Source organism: Sarcophilus harrisii, chromosome 1 (assembly GCF_902635505.1).
Source record: "Sarcophilus harrisii chromosome 1, mSarHar1.11, whole genome shotgun sequence".
Lineage (NCBI taxonomy): Eukaryota > Metazoa > Chordata > Mammalia > Dasyuromorphia > Dasyuridae > Sarcophilus > Sarcophilus harrisii.
Genome location: NC_045426.1, coordinates 10,470,436 through 10,495,503, shown reverse-complemented (window position 1 = coordinate 10,495,503; position 25,068 = coordinate 10,470,436). Strand labels below are relative to the sequence as shown.

General features: G+C 44.9%; 2 protein-coding genes across 6 annotated transcripts in view; one reads left to right on the top strand and one right to left on the bottom strand.

Annotated features, from left to right (window-relative positions):
* CACNA2D3 (calcium voltage-gated channel auxiliary subunit alpha2delta 3) overlaps positions 1–25,068 on the bottom strand; it is a 1,010,949-nt gene that overhangs the window by 143,852 nt on the left and 842,029 nt on the right. The window lies entirely within an intron of this gene.
* On the top strand, positions 1,537–24,192 carry LRTM1 (leucine rich repeats and transmembrane domains 1). The gene is made up of 4 exons (XM_031949147.1): positions 1,537–1,618; positions 3,570–4,166; positions 8,644–9,076; positions 24,045–24,192. The coding sequence occupies exons 1-4, from the start codon at positions 1,576–1,578 to the stop codon at positions 24,190–24,192; spliced, it is 1,221 nt and encodes a 406-aa protein (XP_031805007.1). The 5' UTR covers positions 1,537–1,575.

Genomic DNA, 25,068 nt, shown 5'->3' with positions numbered 1-25,068 from the left:
ATATAAAAAATAAGATCACCAGATTAAGAATAAAAACTAGCAGGGTAAAATTGGTCTTAGTTTTCTGTTTGGTTTTATAGACATTTCTTTAAGGAAAATAAATATTTTATTAAAACAATATTGGATATCAGTACAATTACTTAAATAGACAATTTTAGTTAAATTAATTTCAGATTAAAAGGTCATTTTTTTCTTTAATCTTTTTTGTCCTTGCTTCTCTCCTCCCCCCCCCCAATCTCTCTGTCTCTGTCTGTCTGTCTCTCTCTGTCTCTGTCTCTCTTTCTCCTGTCTTTGTCTCTGTCTCACTCTGTCTCTTGCTCTCCTCTCCTCTCTCCTCTCTCTCTCCCTTTCACTTCTTTTTTTCTCATCTATTACTAACCACCAACCCTCAACTCCCTGGATATCCATAAGCATAAGAATTTTAAATTTTGTTGAAGCATAGATATCTCTGGGAAATGTCTAGAGAAAGCAAGACATGGTAGACTCTGATGAGCCAATGGCAAATGTCTCACAAACCTCGAGCAGCTTATTCACTGAAATCCAAATCCCTGGTAGGAACACTCCTTGTCATTTTAATTAGGGAACAGACGTGGATCACTGGTTTCTGAAGCTGGCCCTGGCTACCTTAACTATTTATGAGTGAAAACCGAGCACTTGCTATCATAGAAGTTAGAAAGATGGAGAAACAGTTATAAGTATCACTCACAGAAAACCCAAAATGGCTGGAAAAGAAAATCTGGACCTGGGGAGGAAGGCATAAGCAGGGATCATCAGAGTAGTCTTGCCGAGGCATCTCAGGGGAACTGTTGATGCTGGGGTATCAAGACCCGACAGCCGGCTAATCACCACGGATGCTTCCCAAATGATCCCCCTACGAGCAAGGGGACAGTCCAGCCTAGCTGTGCCATCACAGGCTGGGTTGATTCGTCCTAATATTACACACACTGAGGCCTCTGATCCTGGCTTTATAGAGAGGCGTCCACAGTCTTGACCCAGTGGGGTGAATAAGTCAACAGAATGCAGAAACCAGGCAGGATTAGGAAGGTGGTTTTATTTTGGTGCCTTGGATTTCAAGCAGATTAAATAATCAAAAAGCCCAGGCTGTTCGGTCGTAGCTTGAATGCTACAGCTGTTCCCTGAGGTTTGACAGACACTCTTTATGTGTGCCCTGTTGAGTGAATGAGAGAGACAGGGAAGCTCTCAGTGAGCCAGACAATTGAGACAGAGAGAGACAGAGAGAGACAGAGAGAGAGAGGGGGGGGAGAGAGAGAGAGGGAGAGAGAGAGAGAGAGAGAGACAGAGAGAGACAGAGACAGAAAAAAGAGAGAGACGCCCAGAGATACAGAGACACTGAGAGACACACACAGAGAGAAGGGCACAATAAGATTTCCTGCTGAAGATCAGATGGAGACCCTGGAAACAATTGTTTTGATGAACGAACTTCAGGAAGCTGCCATCATCTCTCCCTCTAAGTGCAAGCGAGGCAAAACAAAGATGAATTAAGAGAAGGAAAAGAAAAAAGAGGCAGCTTGCTGATGTAAAGTTGGCTTATTCCTTTTCCATTGATTAAGTTGGATGAAATATCAGAAGTCAAACTTCCAAGGACCAGCCATGAAAGGTGAGATATTAATTCATCGTCTTATAGTAAATGTCCTATACTTGGTGGGTAGCCTGGGCATCTTTTTAAATTGGGAGAAACTTGTAAGAATTGTCTTTTAAAGAGGTCTTTCTGTTCACATTCTCAAGCAGATGCAGAATGGTTGTTTATCTCAGATTTCTGGGAAGGAAAAAAAAGTAGTTCAAAACAGAGATGTTTAATTGGTCTGCCATGGGCCATTATTTTTTCTTTTTAACGGGGAGCTAAGAGGTGGTTGTCCTGTGTGCTGTCTTTTTTTTTCCTTTTTGTCTTCAGGATAAGAGTTAGGAAGAGATGTCTAAACTGAACATAATCACCGAAAGGCAAGCCTTTCATTAATAGATTAGTGTGTTCTGTTGAAAGCACATTCTCTAGTTTAAGGTCTGATTTCCTGTTGCAAATTAATGTTTGAGCTCCACAGTCAACACTCAGGGCGCCCTGTAATTTCCAAGGCTCTTAAATAGAGATTGACGGAGAGATCTTTGTCTTTGAAACAGGTCACTTAGCTTATTTACAGAATCCCAGAAACAACTTGAGGTGAATGCTTTGGAGTGGGGTGGGGTGGCATGGGGGTGGCAAATGTTCAAAGGCCATTTAACCAAAATATATCAAGTGGGATCTTCCTGCCAGGGATTGCTCCATCTCTTCATTATCTCACTATGTGCACATTAGACAGGATTATTTAAAAAAAAAAAAACAAAAAGAAAAACAGAAAAAGAAACAACCTTAAGTGTATTTAACAGAAACATGGTATTATTCCCCGAGTCAAAAGCAAAGGAAACATTGTCAAGAGCTTTTCTTGCAAACAGATAATACTTTTAAGCTTTCAACACAGCAATACTGGCTTGTGAATCCCACGAGAGGAATCAAAGCTGGATGTCACCAATATTTGCCATTGTTAGAAACTTGGACCCTTACGAAAGAAAGGGATCCAGAAACTGAAATGATTTTAATCATCCTGGAAATGGAATGAAGTCTTTGATTAACTGTTTTCAGAAAACTGAATTCCTCTGATCTCAGACAGTTCTACCAGTCTACTATACTCTAGGGCATTGATGAAAAAGAGATTGGGATCTGGAGTCAGGCTCTCACTTTCAAGGTTATATATTAAATATTAGCATTCTCTTAGAAAACTGAAGATTCAACTAAAACAAAAAAGGAATACAATATAGTGACCAATTTTAAATTTAAACAGATATATAAAAATGTACATCCTTTCCCCCTCCCTTCTTTTTTTTATCGAAAGGAGAGGGGCTATATGTTGAGAATGTGGTGTCTGCAGTTAGAACTGGATTCGTTTGCTTACCTGTTTTATCTTTGTTGTAAAGGAAGGTTCACTAGATGGTAGAGCTAGAGGGTGGTATATTTGGAAATGATTGTAATGTGAAAATAAAAGGCATCAGCAAAACTGTGAAAGAAAAAAAGGAAGGAAGGCAGGAAGGAAGGAATGAGGGAGGGGAAGAAAAGAGAGAAGGAAAGAGGGAAAAGAGGAAAGAAGGGAGGAGGAAAGAAAGAAGGAGAAGGGAAGAGGGAAAGGAGAAGGGGAGGGAGGGAGGAAGGAAGGAAGGAAGGAAGGAAGGAAGGAAGGAAGGAAGGAAGGAAGGAAGGAAGGAAGGAAGGAAGGAAGGAAGGAAGGAAATTGACAACTTCCTCTTTCAACGTGATACTTTTGGGACTTAAAACTTCTAAATACCCAGTAAGAGAAAAGCAAACAAAAGATGAATCCTTAGACTCAAGTTTGTGATAGTGGCTCATCTCCAAATTCTAGTTGCCCCCAACAAGGGCTCCTAGCTTCATCTTCATTGTATCCCAGGGAGATGTTATTCAATCCTGTGCTATATTATTAATTCATTCCCAAGGGGAGAAGATTAGTTTCTACAGTCTTCCTCTTGAAAGCCACTTCTCCAATGTGATCTCCTTCCCTTTGCTGCAGGTGACTTGCTCTGGCTCTCCAGCGTGCTGCTGCTACTCCATGGGGCCAGCAGCTGTCCAGAGAAGTGTCTTTGTCACAAGCCTACAAAGTCTGTTGACTGCAGCAGGCAAGGTCTGAGGGAAATCCCCTTGGATCTGCCTCCTGGGACCCAGATCCTACATCTCCAGCATAACCAGATTAGAGCCGTCCCCACTTCGGCCTTCATCGGGACGCCCCTGCTCCGAAGCTTAGATCTCTCCAATAATGCCCTTTTCACCCTGGCTCCTGGAGCATTCTTGGGCCTTGCCCACTTACAGGTTTTAAACTTAACACAGAATTCTCTTCAGTCCCTGGAAAACAACGTTTTCCAATCCTTGCCTCAGTTGCAGGAGCTGGATCTGTCCTTTAACAACATCCAGGAGCTGCCCAGTTTTAAGGGGGAGACTCTGAACCACCTAACTTGGCTTGCCGTACAGAGGAACCAATTAAGGCACGTCCACAGGGCCCAGCTAGCAGCGCTTCCCAGCCTGAGAGTTTTATTCTTCAGGGACAACCTCTGGAAATGCAATTGCCACCTGCTGGATCTCAAACTGTGGCTGGAGAGCTTTGTGTACAAAGGTCAGTATCGTATGTACTGAGACACCTTCTTTCTGTCCTCCAGTTCACCGGGAAGATTTGGGTTTGCCCGGCACTTGCTCCAAGAGTGGCCAGTCCAGGGCTGATGTCTGTACCTGGGATGGTGACTCTACAGGAACAGGCAGGAGGGGACAAGAGGTCCTCTGTAATGGGGATGTGTTTGTACATCTATTGGCAAATGGGGTATATGAAAGTGTTGGCTAGTGTCACGAGCAGAAATGGACCTTAGAGAACAACGGATTCACACACACACATACACACACACACATACCCCTTTTATAGAGGAGGAAACAGAGGTTCTGACAAAGGAAAGGGCATACCAAGGAAAATCTGGATCCAGTGGTTTTTTGTCTCTTATCACAAACATTTATATATATCATAAACATATAAGGAAGGAAGGAAGGAAGGAAAGGGGAACAAAGGAACAAAAGAGGGAGGGAGGGAAAGAAGGAAGGGAGAAAGGAAGGAAGGAAGGATAAATGGATGGTTGGATGGAAGTGAGGAAGGGAGGAAGAGAGGGAGTGAGGAGAAATTTTTGGACCATTAGAAGTATCCAGAACAGACAGGGGCTGCTTTTGATGGAAGTGAGCTCCCAGCCCCTGAGAATGATCAAGCCGAAGCTGATTACGCAGTGTTCAGTACTGAATGTCAAAGCAAGGATTCTGAAGTTGTGGCTTAGACAAGATGACCTCTGAGTTTCCCTGACATCCAACTTGCTGATTGTGTAAAGTTACTTAATCCCCCTGAGCCCTGAGTTACATTTCTACATTAGTATAAAGCCAGGAAGTTTGCATGAAGTGAATGCTTGTCATCTCGTAATAGTTTCGTAATAAATGCTTTCCCTCTTTGAGCTAAGGTTTCATCTATCCCCGAGCCTATTCTCCTATATATTCATTCAATACATTCATATAAGACAGCAGATAAACAGCCCGTCAGGTACATGAAAGCCGGTGGGGTATGATGGATAAATAGCTGCCCTTGAAGTCGGGAAGAAGAGTTCAGCTCTCGCCTCTTATACACGTTGGCTGGACAAATCATTTAACTTTAAGGTGCCCAGAACAATCCTCCAGGACTGTCAATTGCAGGGAAGATGCTGCTCTGTGGTGGTAAGAAGAGTTTCTTCCCTGGGAGATCCCTAGAGCACCAGTTCTAGCTCCTATGTATAGACATACATGTGTTTTTGTTTTTATGGGGGAAAGTGCTAGCGTTGGTAGGCCACCGAAAGCCCCATGGACTGCTGGGATTCGGAGAGCTGTAGAGTTTCCCACATCTAAGAGAGAATTCTCAGTCCCAGAAGATAACCTGATGTCAGATGTGCTTTCTGATGCTGAAGAATAAGGAGCAAACAATCTTAGGTGTTGTGTTTGAAGGGAAGCTGCAAACGAGTTGTCATTGTGGTTGTGTTGCTGTTGTTGTTATTGATGTTAACAAAAAGCAGCCCAACAGGGATTGGTTGGAAGAGCAAATGGGTTGATGGGGCAGCAGATTTGTCATCCAACAGCCTGGCTTATTTTTTTTTTTTGCCAATTCATTTGTTTTCTCTGGATCCTAACTTTCTCATCTGTACAATGAGGGACATGAACTATGGAACTTTGAAAGCACTAAAGTTCCTGTGAGTTAAGTCTATAATCCCCTGATGAGAGTGACTGAAGAGGAGGAAGACTTCAAAGAGTTTCACAAAGTCACAAAGCTGTCACCATGGTGGGGTGATGAGCTGTGCCCCAAGACGTGACATTTAGAGTATGACATCATGCCCCTTTAGCTCGCTTGTTCCTGCTTGAAGCCAGACCCCTGGTTCTTCGAAGTTGCCAGTTCATTGTGGTGTTGGGAAAAGTGCTTCTCTCCCTTCCATTACCTTATGCAACATCAAATGCTCCCTGCTTCCTCCATCCCTGCCAGCTCAGTTCAGCTACATGCTACCTGCATAAAATGTCAAGGGGAGTATCTGGTCTCCCCTCTTTGTGTCCATGGAATCCACAAGCATCTTGAATTGGAACAGAGAATCCTGGGAAGGGGAAAATTTGGGGACCACAGGTGCACTGGATTTTATACCTGGGATGAACTAGGACATCCATACCTCCGAATGTTGAGTTTGGAATTGAAGCCAGATAATAGAACAGAGTTCTTCTTATTTGGCATTTAGGGTGCTCCCTGGCTGTTGAAACTTTGGGGTACAGAACAAAACCCTTGCCTGTTCCCAGAAAAGCTTGCACGGCCAGGGAACTCCAGATCACTGCTCTCCTTGGTTTCTTGTGTCATTAGAAAAATGGGACTTGGGGCTTTTAAGACTGAGGCTCCCAGCCCACCCTCTGGGGACTCCTTGGGGGTCCAGGGAATCTCTGCTGGGGGGGACACAGCAGTCCCCTTAGCTTTCTGTTGCCAGTTTCTCTGGTTCAATTGGAATCTTTATGAATCTCCGTCTCGGGTTTAGCACAGGCTTCATCCGCAATCATCAGCATTAGCTGGCCCTGATAAAGATAATCCGGTGCTCCAATTGCTTGATTTAATGGCACAGACTTGCAAGAAGAGGGAGTGGGAGGGAGAAAAAGGGTAGGGAAGGGACAGGATAGCAGAGAAAGGAGGGGAAGGAAGCAGAGAGGAAGAGAGGGAAAGGGGGAGAGGAGGGAAGGGGAGAGGTGGACTGCATTGGGCAATGGAAGAAATAGGGAGGAGAGAAAAAAGAGCAGGAAAGAGGAGAGTCAAGAGGAAGAAAAGAGAGCAAGGGAGAGGAGAAAGGAAAAGAGGGGAGAAGAAAAGCAAGGAAGAGAAGGGAAAAGAATGGGAGGGGAGGGGAAGACTAAACTCAAATCTGGCCCTGATGTGATCAAGCCCAGCCACTGCACCACACAGCCATCCTGATCTACCTGATATACTGGGTTATATAAGTGATAGAAGGCACAAAAAGCATCAGGACAAGTAACCAATAATCTCTGACCATCACCATCTCTGTGCTTTTTATCCCCAGACGAGACTGAACAATATTTTTATCCAAATAAACAGAAATGTCTTTATTTCTTCTCCCTGGAGAACCCCAGGCCCAGGGTGGGAACCGTGGGCATCAGCATAGATTGTGAACCTCCCTGACTTAGGTGATGAGTCCATGGGGCCCCTGGGCTTCTGTAGAGATAAGCGACTTAGCCAGGATTGAGAACTCTTAACATTGGAGACAGGACTTGTATCTGCTGGAGTATTAGATCATGGGATCATAGGATTAGAGCTCAAAAGGGATTTGGGGTTCATTTAGCATCAGTAAATGCAGAAACTAATGCTCAGAGGGGCTATGGCTTGTCCAAGGTCACACGGCTACAGCCAACAAAACCAAGATCTGGGTCAAGGCCTTCAGCTTCACAACCCAATGGTTTAGGGTTTGGGGGAGCTTTTTTGATTTTGTTTTCCCTCTCTACTACCCTTTCCAGTGTTGGTGCTGAAAACGTTTGGCGTTTCTTGGCTTGACAGAAAAATAATAATAATAATCCAATAATAATAAAACGATATCAGTAGACTCTTAAGAAAATCCCCATTTGAAATCCCCCAGAAGTACCGATAGATACACAGTGGCCTTTGTAATGGGCACATACTGTCGAGCAATCAGCAGGGTTGAAATGAGATCAACCAGCTAGAGGGCTGGTCTTGGAGTTTTTAAGATCCAAGTTCAAGTCCTGCCACTCGTCCTTCCTAACTCTGATGCTGGGTAGTTTCCTCATTTGTAAATGAGCTTCCTAAAAGTGTCTGCCTTGGGCTGCAGTGAGGGACACTATAGACCAAGTCCTCTGGACACTTTAAGGCTCTGCCTAGAAGCAAGCTATGACTAGGATTAAGTTTTGACTAAAGCATCATTCTGTGCTATGGAGACACTGGGGCGTTACTTTGTCAATGAGATGATCTTTTTCCCCATGTCACTGGCCCAGCCTGTTTCCCTATTCTTTGTTTCCTGCCCATTTCTACAGTTACAGTAAGTTTGGAACCATTAAATAAGAATTCTTGGTAAAAAATGATGGCTCATCTAATGTTTCACATTTTCCACGTTCAGATACTTGAGAAACAGTCGCTTCATTAAAGAGTAAATCTCTTTCACTGGAAATCAAACCGAAGCACTTGATAAATGCCATCTGACTTCCAGTTGTGTTCTCCTACTGGTCCCTAGATGAGTTTAGTGAGTGGTCCTGGAAGCCTGGAATTCTGTCTTAAAATCTGGATCTTCTTTGAAAGCTGAACTCAAGGATCTCCCTTCTTGCACAATTCATCTCCTGTCCCGGTCACTGGGGCTCCCTTCCCCCCCATAAAAAGCATTTTCTTTTCCTGCTGCTTCAGTGGATATCTCCCGTGAGCTCCTTAAGGAAAAGACGTTTCCTTTTCAGGGATCCTCAGTGCCTTGTACAATGTCTGACGTCTCATAATAATAATTGATTGCCGAATGAATGATTTCCAAGACTGACTATGTTTGTTCTTTGTTTTTAAGGCGGAATAACCGATGGAGTTATCTGCTCAGCCCCAGACATCTGGAAAGGGAAAGACCTGCTTAAAATTCCATATGAACTCTACAATGCGTGCCTCCCTCTTCTTGGGAACGGGGGGCCCGTCCAAACCCAGTTCCCTGACACTGCCGAGCTGGATCTCCCCCCGTCTGGCAGGCCCCAAGAACAGACAGACAAAAGCCAGTCAGACTGTGACCTCAAAGCCAAGACCCGGCCAGTCAGTCTCCGCCATGCTCTTGCCACGGTGGTTATCACAGGAGTTATCTGTGGAGTTGTGTGTCTGATGATGCTGGTTGCTGCTGTTTATGGTTGTACCTACGCGGCAATTATGGCTAAAAGCCACAGACAGCCTTTGAGACATGCCATGGAGCGGAGAAGTCTCCAAGAAGAAAAGGGGCCACTTGCTGCTTCCCTAGCGTAGACTGCTTTGGGGGGGGGAGGTGATTTTTCTCAAGTCAGAGAAAAGAGAAGATTCTGAGGAGAGGATTCTGGGGGACCGCTATTACTGTCAATTTTTGTTTTTTTCATTAAAAAATAGTCGCTTAAAAAAAAAAAACCCTGTGAAACAACCCATGTTTCAATTTTTAAATTCCACAAGCAAAATAAAGACTTAATTTATATTCATTATGTACAAAGATGGAGAAATTATTCTGTCATAGTTGAGACAAACACTTCAGAAAAATGAAGGAAAAAAAAAAGTTCCTTTACTCTTTCTTCATTTCATGCTATTCCGCGTTCATTTTTTTTTTCTTTTTTCCAAATCCAGTAATTTCATCTGCACAGTAAATTCTTGATGTGGAAAGTTGGTTCACCAAATGCATCCTGGTAAACTGCCTGAGGATTTTATTCTTAAGAGAGCTTCAAAGGACAATGAAAATTTAAGTGACTTTTTCTAAGGTCACAGAGACATTATGTTCCATAGCTCTGCTTTCTAATAAAGAGGTACATTTCTTTTCTTTTTTTTTTTTTCTTTTTTTCTGAGGCAATTGGGGTTAAGTGATTTGCCCAAGGCCACAAAGCTAGGAAGTGTTAAGGGTCTGAGACCAGATTTGCACTTAGGTAAGGAGGTATGTTTCTTTGCAGTTCCATATTACACATGATAATAAAGACATGTATAAAGTCCTTTACCTATACTACATCATGACAGCCCCATGGAATTCTGGGAGATAGTTATTACAGTGATAATTTTATCTATTTTGTAGATGAGGAAACTGAGGCTCAGTTAGGTTTCCTAGGACCTGAACTCAGAGGCTTCAAGTCCCCTTACCACACTGCCTCTCAGTGCATAAGGAGATGGAGCTTTCCCTACAGGCAGGTTCTAACGACAATGCAAACTCCCCAGTTTTGTATTAGGAGCCCGGTCCCCGACCATCTTTCTAGAGACCTCAGACATGACTCCCTCTTGTACAAAGTGCAGTCTAGTCAACCAAGCCTCCTTGCTGCAATTTCAGGCAGGGTTTTACATCTCTTACCTCTAGGCCTTTGCACTGACCACCCCATTGTGCTTGGAAAGCAATCCCTTCCCATCCGTGCCAGAATCCCTACTGTCCTTGAAGGCTTGGCTTAAACACCAGCTTTTATGTGAAGTTTTTTCTGGGCTCCCCAGCTACAAATGGCTCCCAACCAAACCTACACTCTATGGACTTCACATCAATTTTATACAGACTCTCTGCGTATTTCCATATCATCTTCCCCTGCTCAGACGATGGGTTCCTTGAGGGTGGAAGTTGTTTTGCTTGTTTTTTGTAGCTTTGGTACCTTAATAAATGCTTACTGACTGGCTAAAGGAGTTGGGGAATGAGTAAAAAACGATTGCAAGGGGCCGGTAATCTGAGGGGACTTGGGATACTTCTGTCATTCAAGTTCATGGCAGATTGGCAATATGCTTCTGGACCCAGCCAGGGTTGTACATTGGATGGAAGCATCTGGGAGATGGGAATGTCGTCGCTGGCCACAAGAGTCAGATTATATTTAATGTTCCAAATCAGAAAACCATTTGGGGTTTTCTGGGCCACAGAGGAAGAGGAGGGCTCCCTGTTTGGATAATGGGCCCTGGGCCCAGAGTTTGGGGAAGTGATCCGATGCACGGGTAAATGGCGTGTAAACAAACACCAAGGAAAACACAGCCAGGATTCTGGGCCAGCCAGTTCAGAGAGGCCAGATCCACGGGGTGATTAAAACCTTCCATACTGAACCCTCCCAGCAGGAATGCATGGAGGGCGGGTGGGGAAAGAGATAATGACTTTTGTGTATCTGGATCCCCACAGAGTCCCAGGGCTTGTTCCGCCACACCCACACATAAACACACACAGAACAATCGTTGCACCCACTAATGAAAGCCAGCCTTCTATCCACCCATCCCAGGACCCAAGAGAAGGCGTCATCTGGCCCCCACCGGCTAGAAATGCAAGGAGGGGCTGTGGGGAGCCTGATGGACCACTGACGTGGCCCAGAGAGCTGGGGACGCTTCTTCTGCCCATGGAGAAATCCAGGTGTGCTTCCCGGAGTAGCCTTCGAGCCTGGCCACAGTCCGGAAAAGATCCATGCAAATTGAATTTGGGCAAATTGAATCATCATTTTCAGTGCACTGGGGGAGCTTGATATTTAAAGAAACCCTTCATGGAATCCTGCTGGAATGGGCTCTAATTGCCTCCAGATTTACTATCTGCTTTGTGAGGCTGGCTTTTCACATATTCGGTTTCCACTTGAAGTGGAGCCATTCTGTCCTCCCCAAATGGCTGCCCACCTGATCTCGGGGAACTATTCACCTGTTAGCATCCTCAGCCCTCTGTGGGTAAAGGTTGCCAACATTTCTCTAGAGCGTGAAGGGCGGCATTATCTTTTTTGCAGCTCAACGACCCATTCCAGGTATAATTACCACTGTTTTGCCCATTTAAATCACCAGATCATATGATCTTGAAGTCACAGAGTAGGAGATGAAGGGCTCCTAAGCTGCCTTCCTCTCCTTTAATAGCTGAAAGAAACTGAGGCGCATTCTGGGGTGGGACTGGCCCAGGATCACATTAGGCATCATATAGCAGAGGCAGGATTGGAATACATGGCTTCCTCCCTGCTCTAGATACTTTACAAAATAAGCCAATGGTGGGGACGCCGCTGGATCCCTAAAATTTTGATTCTGCCATCATGCAAAGGACATCTGCTGTATATGAAGGGCCCCTGGTCTGCTTCTCAGGGAGGAGACAAGAAGGAACATCTCAGGGGGCTGGAGTCTGATCTGCTCCCTTGCCTTCAGGCTGGTCAGGGCATGGAGGGCATGGAGAAGATCTTGATTTGTATCTGCAAATGAGGATGTAACAAAGAAGATGCAAGGTGGCAGAGTGTCCACCAGCCTATCTGTCTCGGCAGCCCAAGAGCTGATGGGCAACTGCAGGAGCACTAAGGGAAGCAGAAACGGAACTCTGAGCCCACCCCGGCTCACTCAACCCAGCTTGCTCCCCCCCTGGCCGGCCCACTTTCCACCCAAAACATCCTGCTTCTGGCTCCTAGGACCACCCATCTCATTTCTTCTTTCTACACGTTGACATAGGCTGTGCCCAATGCCTCGAGTGCTTTCCCCTCCCCTGAGTGGATCTTAGGAATCTCTACTTTTAGGGATGCTTTCTGTACCCCTACTCCTCCTGAGGAGAAGAGAGGTGAAGAGGGGGTAGGGGAGGAGAGGAGAGAAAAGAAGGGAAATGAGGGGAGGGGAAGAGCAGCAAACACGGGGATCCAGAGAAAGAGCAACAAGAACAACAATAAGCAAATCCCCCAACAGGCTCTGACCTCAAGGAGCTTTTTTATTGCTGTGAGAGAAAACAATATTTACTAAATGTCTAAGAAATCAGGTGTTCTAAGAGCCCGGGGAGTAGGGGACTTTATTACAAATTTGCACAAATATACTCCCATTTCCATCTGTACTTCCCAGCAAACAGTCAGAGCAGCTGGGCCATGGGGATGTTTACTGAGATAAAAATATCTACAGCCTTTTTTGCAGGCAAGAACTGGGTTCTGGTCACTTAAATGAACACTCTGTCCACTTAGCCTTGGTCAACGTGAGAAATGTGGCAACGGAAATGGAAAGCTGCCTTCGTGGAGTCTTCCATGAGAACTTCCATCCATTTTTCTTGGCCACCAGCAAATCACCAGGAGCCATTTCCAAGAGCTCCCAAGATTATTTTCAGCTGCTTGTTGCATGCGATGATATTTACAGCACTCTTATACATAGGGCCTTCCATCTTGGAACTTGGCCCCGGGGATTGACTACTTCAGGAAGCAGGGTTACTGCTGACATGTTGGAAGAAAAGCTGTCAGAAGCAAAAATATGGACCAGTCAAGGTCCATTGAGGTCCTGCTCTGGGAGATAGAACCTGAACTGGGGCTTGGCTCCATGGTGGAAAATTCCATGTTGAAGTCACTTCTTCCATTCAGCCCCAACTTTGTCATGAGGATGCTTCTTCTTTCCTCCTTCTCTTCTCTTCTCTTCTCTTCTCTTCTCTTCTCTTCTCTTCTCTTTTCTTCTCTATTCCTTCCTTCCTTCTTTTTATTTTTCTTTTCCTTCACTTCCTTTTCATTTTTTTCCTCTTTCCTTTTTTCTTTTCCTTTTCCCCATCCCCTTCCCCTCCTTTACATTCTCCTTTCCTCTCTCCTCTCCTTTCTTCCCTTCCCCTCTCTCCTTTCCTCTCAGTCACCTCAGCTCAAATTGTAATGGATGCTTATGCCAAGGAATCATTCCCTTCTCCACAGTCCCTTCCCCCTTGCAGTCACTTTCTCAGAAACGGTCCAGATCATTAGTTGTGTCTCTGAATAGCTTTTGATTTGGGAAACTATCCTGAACACTGCGGCAAGGGCCTGTCTCCTTCACTTGGGTGTCTGAACAGAGAAAATCCTAGAAGACGCCTGCTTACTTTTTTCTTCCTCCATGCAAAGGAGGGAGTGCAAAGATCCTTCTGAGAAAGAAGAGTGATTTCAGGCCAGGATTTCCTCTTAAAAGCTTGTGAAAATGAAACCTCATTGCCCCAAGTGGTCCAACTTACCCCCAGAAACCAGATACCCTCCTCTTGGATATCAAAGGAAGGGGCTAAATTGCATTCTACATAGCTTATCTATCGCTGGAATTAACGTAATTACATACCAGCTGTTATAAATCGGTAATTATCTGTTACAGGTCAGGAAAGGATTGTTTCCAATTTTGTTTAAAAAAAAAAAAAACTAAACAATTCAGTAACTGGGGTTGGATAGAAAACATGTCAGCAAAAGAGATTTCATAATCTGGGGAGCGTTGGAATAGTGTGATCTACACTCACCAACCAGCTCCTCAAACCCCCTGCCTTCTGCTCCATTCATCCTTGACAAGGGATGGGTTTGTTGTTCAATCTCTGGAGCAGAAGGACACATGACTTGGCAGCCAAAGTTCTCCAGTCTGATCAACCCCTCAGTAAGCATTTACAAAGCACCAACCGTATGCTAAAGTCCTTCCTATTCTTCGAGGCTACAAAGACAAAAATGAAATCATCCCGGCTTCCGGTCACCAGGAAGGTGACTTTCTGCTGGATGCTTCAGCTCCGTGAGGCTTTGGGCAAGTAGGTCCTGCTTTGTGGGGTACACCCTTTTCTGCTTTCAAATGAAGGGGGCAGATGTAATGCTGTCCGAGGTCTTTTTCTGCTTCCTGGGACTGAGAGGTGTCTGGACCTGGGTTCACAGTTATTTTCTTTATCCTAGGCAGGCTCTCAGCATTATTTATATAAAATTAATATGTGTGTGTGTGTGTGTGTGTGTGTGTGTGGAAAATGTCTTACTTGAGTGGGGTCAATGGGATATTTGCCTGGAAAAGGCCACACCCTACTTCCCAACTCCCAACTCTTTCTCATGGACCTAGAGGGGTGGGGTGGGAGAACAAATAAACACACACACACACACACACACACACACACACACACACAGAAAAAAAAAACACTAAATTCTGTTTTCCCCCAAAGCATGTGAGGCCTTTTCCAAAGGCTTTACTAAGCATGATGCTGATTATACTGTTCAGTGGTTTATAAACTAGAGCAAGGATTAAGTAAATCACCATCCTGACTGACAATGAGAACATATATTTTTAGCCAGTTTAGAACCTTCTATTGGTATTTCAGGGAAACCACATATTCAAACGCCAGAGGCACAAATAGGGGCAAAAAGCTCTCCCTACACATAACTAGAGCTTATTTTATTTTTGCATAGTTGCAACATACATCTGAACGGCCTCTTATTTAAATAATCCTCCCAGTTTACTGTATGAGATAAGACATGATTAGAAACTCATGTGGATCTAGAAATCAATAGAGTTTTGTTGGATTATCGTTCTGTTTTGTTTTGTTTTGGGCTGATGGTTATTGCCCCCACTTCTAGAGGATTTTTTTTTTCAATATTTGGGGAAGGTAGGGCTAGGTGGGAGTGGGGGAAACCTGTTATTTCATCCAGATGAGGAGATTCCCAGCTTGGGAAATTTCTGCCACTGATGCTTGACAGCCACTCATCTATTACTTCTAGTCTTGAACGCTTGCTAATAAGTGGTCCTTGAGTAAGACTTGAAAGTCTGTAAGCTGCTGAATGCACAACATGTGAAGGCTCCCAGGGTGCTCTGAGGTTACTGACCCCAGTGTACAGAGGAGGAAACAGAGACTCAGCGAGCTAAGTGACTTCTCGAGGGTCAGAAAGAGAATAACTGTCCGAGGTGGGCTTTCAATCCACATCTCAAGGGGTCAGGAGGCTGCTGTGATTCATCTCACAGATATTGTCAGAGGCGGTTTAAAACCCAGTCCAGCTCACAGTTACCCTGTGACATGGGCAAAACTGTTTTTTTGACAAGTAAAGAAATGGCGGTTCCTGGTTTCTTTGCTTAGCCAAGGTCCCAAAGGCACTGCCCTCCGTGTTTGAGGCAGGCCCGGGAAGCAGCCTCCTCATTCCTAGTCTCCATGCTTCTGCATTGCCTCTTAGAGAAGGGCTTGGCCAGATATCCGGCTTCTATTTCCAGGCGGCTCCGAATAGGGCTCCACTTTAGGTTGCTGGTTGTTGACATTTGGGGTTTCTTTTCCCTGAAACCTAAGACCTCGTCTGGCAACAGAGGGCACGGGAGCATGGCCGGTCCCTTCTCGTTCTGTTGTGGTTTTTCAGGTTGGAGGTAAATTGTGAGCAGATATGGCAACAGTCTGGGTGTGAATGTCCAAACACGGGGAGGGGCCCTGCTGATGCTTAAGAAGGAACATATGGGAATGGGGGGGTATCAGCGCTGCTGGGGACATGGCAGGCCTCAAGGGATGGAGCACTGTAAGGGAGGCAAGAGGAGGAGAGGCAGTCAGGACAGTCAAGTCCCAGATGATACCTGGGAGACTAGGGAATGGATGGAGAAGGTCTTTGTTCCTCTTGGAGATCTGGAAGTTGGCAAATATAAACAATCCAAGCTGACTGGCGAGAGAGAGAGTGGGAGGGGAGGAGGGAGGAAGGGAAGAAGAGAAAGGGGAAGGAAGGATGAGAGGGAGGGAGAAAAAGAGAAAGAGACAGAGAGAGAAAGAGAGAAACATAGAGAGATAGAGAAAGAGAGAGATAGACAGAGACAAAGACAGAAAGAGAGAGACAGACACAGAAAGACAGACAGACAGACAGACAGAGAAAGACAGAGAGAAGGTTAGGAAAAAAAAATTCAGAGGAGTAAAGATTTAGAGGTGGCAGAGGCATTGAAACCCTTCCTTAGATGAAAGAGGAAACTCAGGCCCAAAATGGGTGAGTGATTTGGTCAAGGTCGCTTGGATAGTAGACTGGCAAGGCTGACATTTGAACTCAGATCCTCTGACTGACATCCACAGGAGGAGAGTGGAAGGTGATCTTAAAAATCACTGACAAACAAATGGCAGAGAAGAAACTTTCTTAAGGGAATAAAAGTAGTAACCGATTTCTCCAATCCTTCTAACTCTGTAGGGAGAAGGAGTCTAGGTACAATTTTACAGAGGGGACAATGAGAAATCTGCACAAAACTTGTGAAGATTTAAAACCAGAGTCCTGGTCTTTACAGACCATTAGCTCATATGGAACCTGGAGATGGGAAGAAGTGAGTTCAAATTTGCCTATGATACTGTGTGACCCCAAGGAGGTAAATTAACCTGTCTGCCTCAGTTTCCTCAATTGTAAAATAGGAATAACCTATCATCCAGAGTTGTTGTGAGGATAAAATGATTTAATATTTGTAAGATGTTTTTCAAATCATAAAAAAGCTTTATAATTCATCATCATTGTTACGTTGTGACTTCTAGAAAGACTGATGGCTCCATTGGGTCGATGCAATATGAAACCCCCCCTTCCATTTTCACTGGTTACAGAAAGAATTGACTGAAATCCATCTATTCCTTCATCTAAAGCAGGGACGGAGAACATCCAGTCCAGGGCTGTATAAGGTCCACAAACTCATTTGCCAAGGCGACCAGAGGTGAGGACAACCAGATAACAACCTTCCCCTGCTTGAGTTCTATAGGTAGATGACTCCGTATGACCCTCCAATATCCAGATGGCCCCTGACAAAAGTTCCACCCTGATCTAAAGGAAGAAGCAATCCTGTGGGCAGGAAGAGGTGGTACTTCTGTGCATCGGCTGGAAAGGGGTCATTATCTGGCTCTGACACTGGATTCACTAGCACGCAGCCCCCACATTGAGAAAGCGGATCCATTAGCTGAAATACATTGGGGGGAAGCTGAGGAAATGGGCTGCACACAGGAGAGCATGACCCAGGAGGAGTGATTTCAGGAACTGGGGACCATTTATCTGGTGAAGAGGCAACGCATGGAAAACATAGGAATTATCTTCAAACATTGAAAGGTTATCACTAGTAATAGGAGTGAGATTTATTCTGTTGGGAGCAGCCAGGGAGTGCAATGGCTAGAGCACCAGTCCTGGAATCAGGAGGACCTGAGTTCAAATCTTATCTCAGACACTTAACACTTCCTAGCTGTGTGACCCTGGGCAAGTCACTTAACCCCAATTGCCTCGGGGGATAGGGGGAGAAGATTTATTCTGTTTAGCTTCAGAGGGCAGAACTAAGGACAATGGGAGGGAGTTTTGGAGAGACAGATATGGGCTCAATCTAATAAAAAATAGCAAAAACACTTATTTAACTCCTATTTGATGCCAGGTGTTACCCTAGATGCTGGAAATATCAAGAAAAAACTGCAATGTCCTTGTTCCATCTAGGGGAAGAGAGTGGGCAGACAGCAGACACACTGATAAATCACTGCGAATTCATTTCTGGGGGAGGAGATGAGACTTAGTGGAGGCCCACAGGGAACGTACCGCCTCTGCAGGTAGCAAAGCTCTTGTTAGGGAACGTGGCCATCTCCCACCAGGGCCGTCCCCCATCTCCTGAGGAAGGCAGGGCAGGCTGTCTGGGAGGCTGGAGGACTGCCTATCCCATGTGCTGCTGAAGGGACACTTGTACAATAGAAGCTTGGACCAGACGCCTTCCGAGATGCTGTGGGAGGAAGGATGTTCACAAGACCTCAGACAACGGTCAGGAAAGAATGGAATGGCCTTAGGAAATGCTGGTGCATGCTGGGAGACAAAGAAATGTCACGGAATCACCAATTTAGAGCTGGGTCAGAGAAGAGGAAATCATTTGCCCCAGACGCTACATGACAGGGGCAGTGTTTGAACCCAGCTTCTCTGACGCCAAAACTGGCATTCTTCTTTCTGCTTTCCCAGAATTCTGGTCTCGGGCGGAGCAGGTTGCAACCCAGCAGACTCTCCCATCCAGTCCTTTGGGGGAAAGGAGGATGGTTCAGATGTTCAGCTGTGATGACAAAGACACTAAAAATCCCTTCGCAGGAGGGACCTGAGAGAACGAATGCAGGGGGGAACCTTTAGTTACCCAAATGTTCTCTCAAAATGCCCAGTGACTGGCGGGATGGTGCATCGGGGTCAAAGTTGGTTTGTTTTATTCCAGTGGCCCAGAGGACAAGGGAAGAAGAAGGGGAGCGGCAAGAGGGAAACTGGCAATTGTAAAACACAGAAGCAAGACAGTGGCCACCAGCCATAGCCCTGAAGTCCACGGGAGGCTCTGGAAATTAGATTTATTCCAAGTGAATGGCAGGACTGGAAGAGATGCGAGAGATCTCTTTCTTGTATCCTTAGTGCTTAACACTGTGCCTGGTACACCACTGGTGCTTATTAAATGCATGATGATGATGATGATGATGAAGATCATCCCAACTAACACCTTCCTTCAACAGAAAAGGAAACTGAAGACCAGGGAAGCCCTTTCGCAAGGTCACAAATCCAGCCCAACGTACTTCCCATTTGTATTTGTATACCGGAGGCTTCCAAAAGAACACGACATGTTAGAAATCACGGACACTGAAGATCGCAGAACAACAGTGACTGAACCAGGAGCAATGGATCAAGTCTTCCCCGTCCTCCCAGCAGCTAAGGAGCTCGAGGCTCTTAAACTCAGGGACTTGGAGCCACAGGGAGGCCCAAACCCAGCAGGAACCTAAATCATCCCAGCACTGGGAGCCAAGGCTGCCTCAAACAAAGCAGGTCGGAGTCAGTCAGTCACGAGATCAGGCCTCAGAGTGGCTGTTGCACTTCCAGACCAGGTGAGATTAGGCCATCAGGTAACACTTGGACTTGGGTTCTCTATTTTCAAATACTTATTTCTTTTAGTTCTTTTCTTAAATGATTTTAGGCTATATATCCTAAACACACACAAATGTATACATATAGATATAGATATGTATGTGTGTATATATTATACATATGTGTATAATATATATGTACATACATTCTTTTTTTTACATATTTCCATATGAGTCATCTTGGGAAAGGAAAATCAGAACAAAATGGAAAACCATGGAGAGAGAAAAAAACCAACTGAAGAAAAAAAATGAAAATACTCTGCTTCTGTCCACATTCAGTCTCCAAAGTTCTCTCTGGATGTGGATGGCTTTCTCTATCCAAAGTTTATTGGAATTGCCTTGGATCACTGGCTTGCTGAGAAAAGCTACATCTATTATAGTCGATCACCACATAATGTTGTTGTATACATCACTTTCCTGGTTCTGCTCACTTCACTCAGTGTCAGTTCAAATCTCTTTCCAGGCTCATCTGCGTGTTCATTATTTCTTACAGAACAATAATTCTTTACTTTCCTGTATCATATGTATCAACAATTCCATTACTTTCCTGTAATATAACTTATGCAGCCATTCCCCAATTGATGCTCATCCCCTCATTTTCCAATTCTCAAATACTTATTTCATATGGATTTTCTATTGAGGGATTTAAGCAGGGGAATAAAGGATGTCATCAGACATCTATAGGTTGGGGATTAAAGAATAAAAAGAAAGAAAAGACTACTCAGTATAATCGAGAGCCAATCGTAGCCCATGATTCTGTTGGTACCCATGTGAAAGAAAATAAACATGAGAAATGTTCAGCATATTGGGTAGTGAATTTATAGATGGATGCGATTCACAGTAACCCACAATGGGTAAGTGTGGATTGACTGTGATGTAGGGTCATTAGACCCTTTGGAATATCAATTAGATAACTGTGGCACTAACTTGAGGAGGGCAGGATAAGTCTGAGGTTATTATTTTGCCTTTGCCACAAACAAGTGTTCTGATGCATTAGAAAGAAAAAGGGACTTGGAGACTAGAAGACCTGATTCCAAACACTGCCACTGACATTTATTGTCTATGTGACCTAAAACAAGGATTAAATCTCTTTGTCCTCAGTTTCCTCCTCTGTAAAAGGAGGGGGTTGGAACAGATGAGGTCTAAGGTTCTTTTCAGATCTCTCTGTGATCCTATTACCTTGGACCCAGTAGAATCTCAGAATCTCATGGGACAGCTCTCATGTCTAAGACTTATTACTCTTTTGACCTTAGAAAACTCACAACTTCCAATCCCTTCAGAACTCCCTGGGCCCAATTTTCTCACTTACAAAATCAAGGCCTTGGCCCAGAGGCCTCTGAGATTCCACCCAGTACCAGATTGCCATGCCCATGATCTAGTTCATGCTTGAGGAGGAATGACTGCACAATATATCAGACGACCGGCTCCCAGAGTGTATCTTTCACGGTCTTTGTGGAAGGGAGCTCATGATTTTCCTGGGGTTAATTTATTTCCTCTGAAAACTGAGGGCCTTGGAAAGGATTCCTTTAAAGCCATAGACTGGACTGAATGCAGGGTCTCTCTCTATTCTCACACACAACCTGCGTGACCCCTCGGCAAACCACTTAACTCATTTGGGCCTCAGGTTACTCATTTGGAAAAGGCCTGGGTAGTTCTTTTCATTTCAGAGTTAATCAGGCTTGTCCAGGAAACAGTTCCTTCCAGCCCCTGTTGCTAAGGCCATTGAGTAAGGGGATGCACCCCCGGAGCAGAGGAAAAAAGCCCTTGGGGTCATTTAAATTCCTTCTGGTATAATTACACTCTCAAGGCTTCAGATTCTCCCAACTTGGGGCTATTTTTATTCCCATGGCAAGGAATGGTGTGAAACTCAATCCTGCCCATGCCCTTGTCAGCATCCACTGCGGGATGACAACAGCTGCCTCGCATGACTGTTACAGGCTTAAAGGTAGCTGCTGGGTTTGGAGACAATGTGAGCTGGTCTCTGAACCTGATCCATTTCTCCAAACAGAAATGGGCCAGCCCCTCTCCGCTGCCCGGATCCCCTTTGCCATCATGTTCTTTTCTCCTGCCAAGATGGCTAAGAAAACAGCCGTGTCACTGTCGCTTAGAGAAGGCGATAGCTGGGGCTGATCCGAGCCCCTTGTAAAGCACTCCTGCTATTAAATGTAGTGACCTTTGCCTGATCAGCCAGTGTTCCAGGTCCTGAGTCACCACTTCCCTCCCTAGCAGCCCCAGCAACTAGGAACTGTAATTCCCCGTGCTCTACTGCTTTATGCCCAAGGACACATGTGAGGCACTAAGGGTGGAGAAAATATCTGGTACTGAGTCTATCTAATAGTATCAAGTTCCATGATTTTAGAGGAAAGCACATTTGGTCATCGGATATGAAAATCATGGATTCTGTGGCCTTGCTGTCTGTTTGAATCAAAGTGAGGTCCAAATCCTGCCCTCGTGACCCTGGGAGGTCACGTCATCTCCACCAGCCTCAGCTTCCTCCTCAGTAAATGGGATGACTCTGAGGATCCTTTCACCATCAGATCTATGATCCTATTACAGACAAGGCCCATATGAATGCACGTTAATTCATGATTCTAAGAGAAAGGAGGACAATCAGTAAAGTAGGGAAAACATAATTCATTGGATCAAAATGATGCACTTAACAGCCTCAAAATGGAAAGCTCACTATGACTTAAAGAAGAATCCTAATACTTTCTATCCAAGGTTTGCAAAGCACTTTTCTTGGGACCGTTCCACAAAGCAGGCAAGGGTAAGCATCTATTAAGACAGTTCTGCCCATGGGGAAGCAGGATCCAAAAGGGAGGCAGCAAGGCCACGGTGAGAGACGCAGCAGAGACGAGACTCACACCCAGGACAGCGGCCGGCACGTGACCACGGGGTCTTTCTGCTGCCGAAACAGAATCTCCTCTCGGCTCTCACTTCAGTCATCTAGGTTAATGTACATTCAGCATAACCTGTGGTTAACAGACTACACGCAGAGTCTAAAGGTCCATCCCAGTGTTTGGAAAGTCATCAGAGGCTGTGGGAACGTTGCCCGTGTAACAATGACTTATTTTCAGAGTTCTCCAAGTATCTGGGATATTAAGAATGTATGGAAAGACTTCCACCCAGCAGATCCTCAGCAAATTTAGGTAGAGATGAGCAGCTCCGTCCCATCTTCTCTGTATCGGACCTTAAGCTCTGGGATGGGTTTGAATCCATCAAGAAGCTTGGTCCCTATTTCCTGCTTATGACGCCCTATGTTGGGATTGAATGATGCAAAAAGAGAAATGAAGCTGACTTTGCCCTTTAAAAAAGCTGATTGGACTGAAGCAGGTTGAGTGGAATTATATACCATTCATGATACTAGAGAGAACCAGGAATGAATGAGTGAAAAGCATTTATTAAGCCCTTACTATCAGATAGGCGGGGCTCATCGGGTATCCAACAAACAAAAGTGGGCCCGTCTTTGTAAGGAGCTTATACTATAAAAAGGAAATCATCCATCCGTGAATGTGTTGGCTGGGTAAGATGATTACAGAAGTGGAAGGAGAGTTGAACCAAAGGGTAATCTAATCCATTGAAGGAGAGTTGGATAGAGTAATCTACTGGTGCATCCTTTTCTTGAACAGTGATGTGGACAGGATGACTATACCTGGAACGTGGGCAGGAGTAGGGGATGAGAGAAAAGGGATGTTTGTGAGTTTCACCAGGTTAGATAATCCTGTCTTTTTTTCCCCTGAGGCAATTGGGGTTAAGTGACTTGCCCAGGGTCACACAACTTAGAAAGTGTAAAGTGTCTGAGACCAGTCAGGTCCTCCTGACTTCTGGTCTAATGCTGTATCCATTGCACCACCTACCTGCCCTGATAATCCTATTTTTAAGGATTAGATTGTGAGCTCATTGAGACCAGGGACTGTCTTTTGCCTCCTTTTTGTATCTCTGGTACTTAGCATGATATCTGGTCATAGGAAGGTGCTTTGTAAATATTTATTTAATTGATTTAAGGATCTTAAAATAGGGATGGGATGGCACGGGGATGCAGTCACAAGAAAAGAAATATAATATTTGATATTGCATGAGAGGCAGTCCTGTTGATCAGCTCAGCACGCCTGTGTCTCCCTATTCATACTGAAAGAAGGTACAGCCTTAAAATCAGGAAGATCCAGATGGAACTCCTTCTCTAATACATTTCCTTGAAAAAGTTATTGAAGTGTCCCAGGCAATTCTCCAAGCCCATAACCAGAAAGCCACACCCTAATTTGTAATGGCTTTGCCAAAGGACCCTTCCTCACTGGGAGCTCCCTACTGGTTGCCATCACTTCTCCCACCTACTTAAAACCATAAAAGCCAAGCCAGGAAGATCACAGTTTGACAAGCCAACAGCTGAGAGATGAGGACCTTTACTAGCAACCTGGAGAATCACAGAGGGCTTCCTGGAGGAGGTCAGATCTGATTTCCTCTTTAAAGGCGGAGCAAGCTAACTGGCACCAAGAAGGCTGAGAGCGTTTTCAGGTCTAACACAAAACAGCGTGGACCAACTTCCGATGAAATGACGGGCTGCAGGAGAACGGCTGTGCTCAGTTTCATGAATCTACCATACTTCTAATCACCTGATCAAGCTAGGGTCTTCCACAGGACCCTAAAACCTGCAATCACCATTTGGCTCATTATGCTCTTTAGAATTATGTGATCTCCAAACTGCAGGTGGGCCCTCTCCCCTTCCCTTCCAGGAGGGCTGCTAACCTGGCCTGCTGCCCAACAGCCAGCACGCGAACCCGACGCTCGGAGGCCAATGTTGAGAAATGCCCCGGCTTTCGGAGAGCTGTCGTCTCTCAGCCAGAAGCTCCTTTCTGGAATGATGGAAACAGCAGCTACTGACGCCCTGACCAGCTTCTTGGAGTGTCTTCTAATCATGGTCTGTTTAGTCTTGTGTGCTCATGAAGGGTTATTGCAGATGATGATATAAACATCAGGGACAGACGACTTTCTCCAGGCCTTACAGAGCAGTGCCCCCCATGCCCATCAAATTACCCCGGCGCCAATCGCAAGCTCTTGCAAGTTTCCCTGATTGGCCCAGATAGAGAGAGAAATGATGAGCCCAGAGTGTAGACTTTTCTCTCTTCTTTCCTCCTTCCCTTTTTCTTTCTTCCTTCCTTTCTTTCCTTCTTTCCCTCTATTCCTCCCTTCCTTCTATTCCTTCCTTCTTTCCTTCTTTTCTTCCTTCCTCCCTTCCTTCCTTCCCTCTATTCCTTCCTTCCTTCTATTCTTTCCTTCCTTCTATTCCTTCCTTCCTTCTATTCCTTCCTTCCTTCCTTCTTTCTATTCCTTCCATCCTTCCTTCCTCCCTTCCTTCCCTCTTTCTATTCCTTCTGTCCTTCCTTCCTCCCTTCCTTCCCTCTATTCCTTACTTCCTTCTATTCTTTCTATTCCTTCCTTCCTTCCTTCCTTCCTTCCTTCCTTCCTTCCTTCCTTCTCCTCTCTCTCTCCTCTTCTCCTCCTTCTTATCCTTTCCTCCCCTTCTTCCTCTTCTGCTTCTCTTTATTTTGTATGACTATACATATTGTATGACCATTATTTTTCTTGTCTGCTCAATGGAGGAGTGTATGGAGAAAGCAAGATCAGATTTTTTTTTAAATTCTTTTATAAGAAAGTCTCATCCTAGGCTTCAGCTCAGCTCTGAATCTGTTGTCACCAATTTAATAAATCCCTCTTCTTCAGCCTCTCACTATCACCTCCTGCTGAATGCAGAAGGAA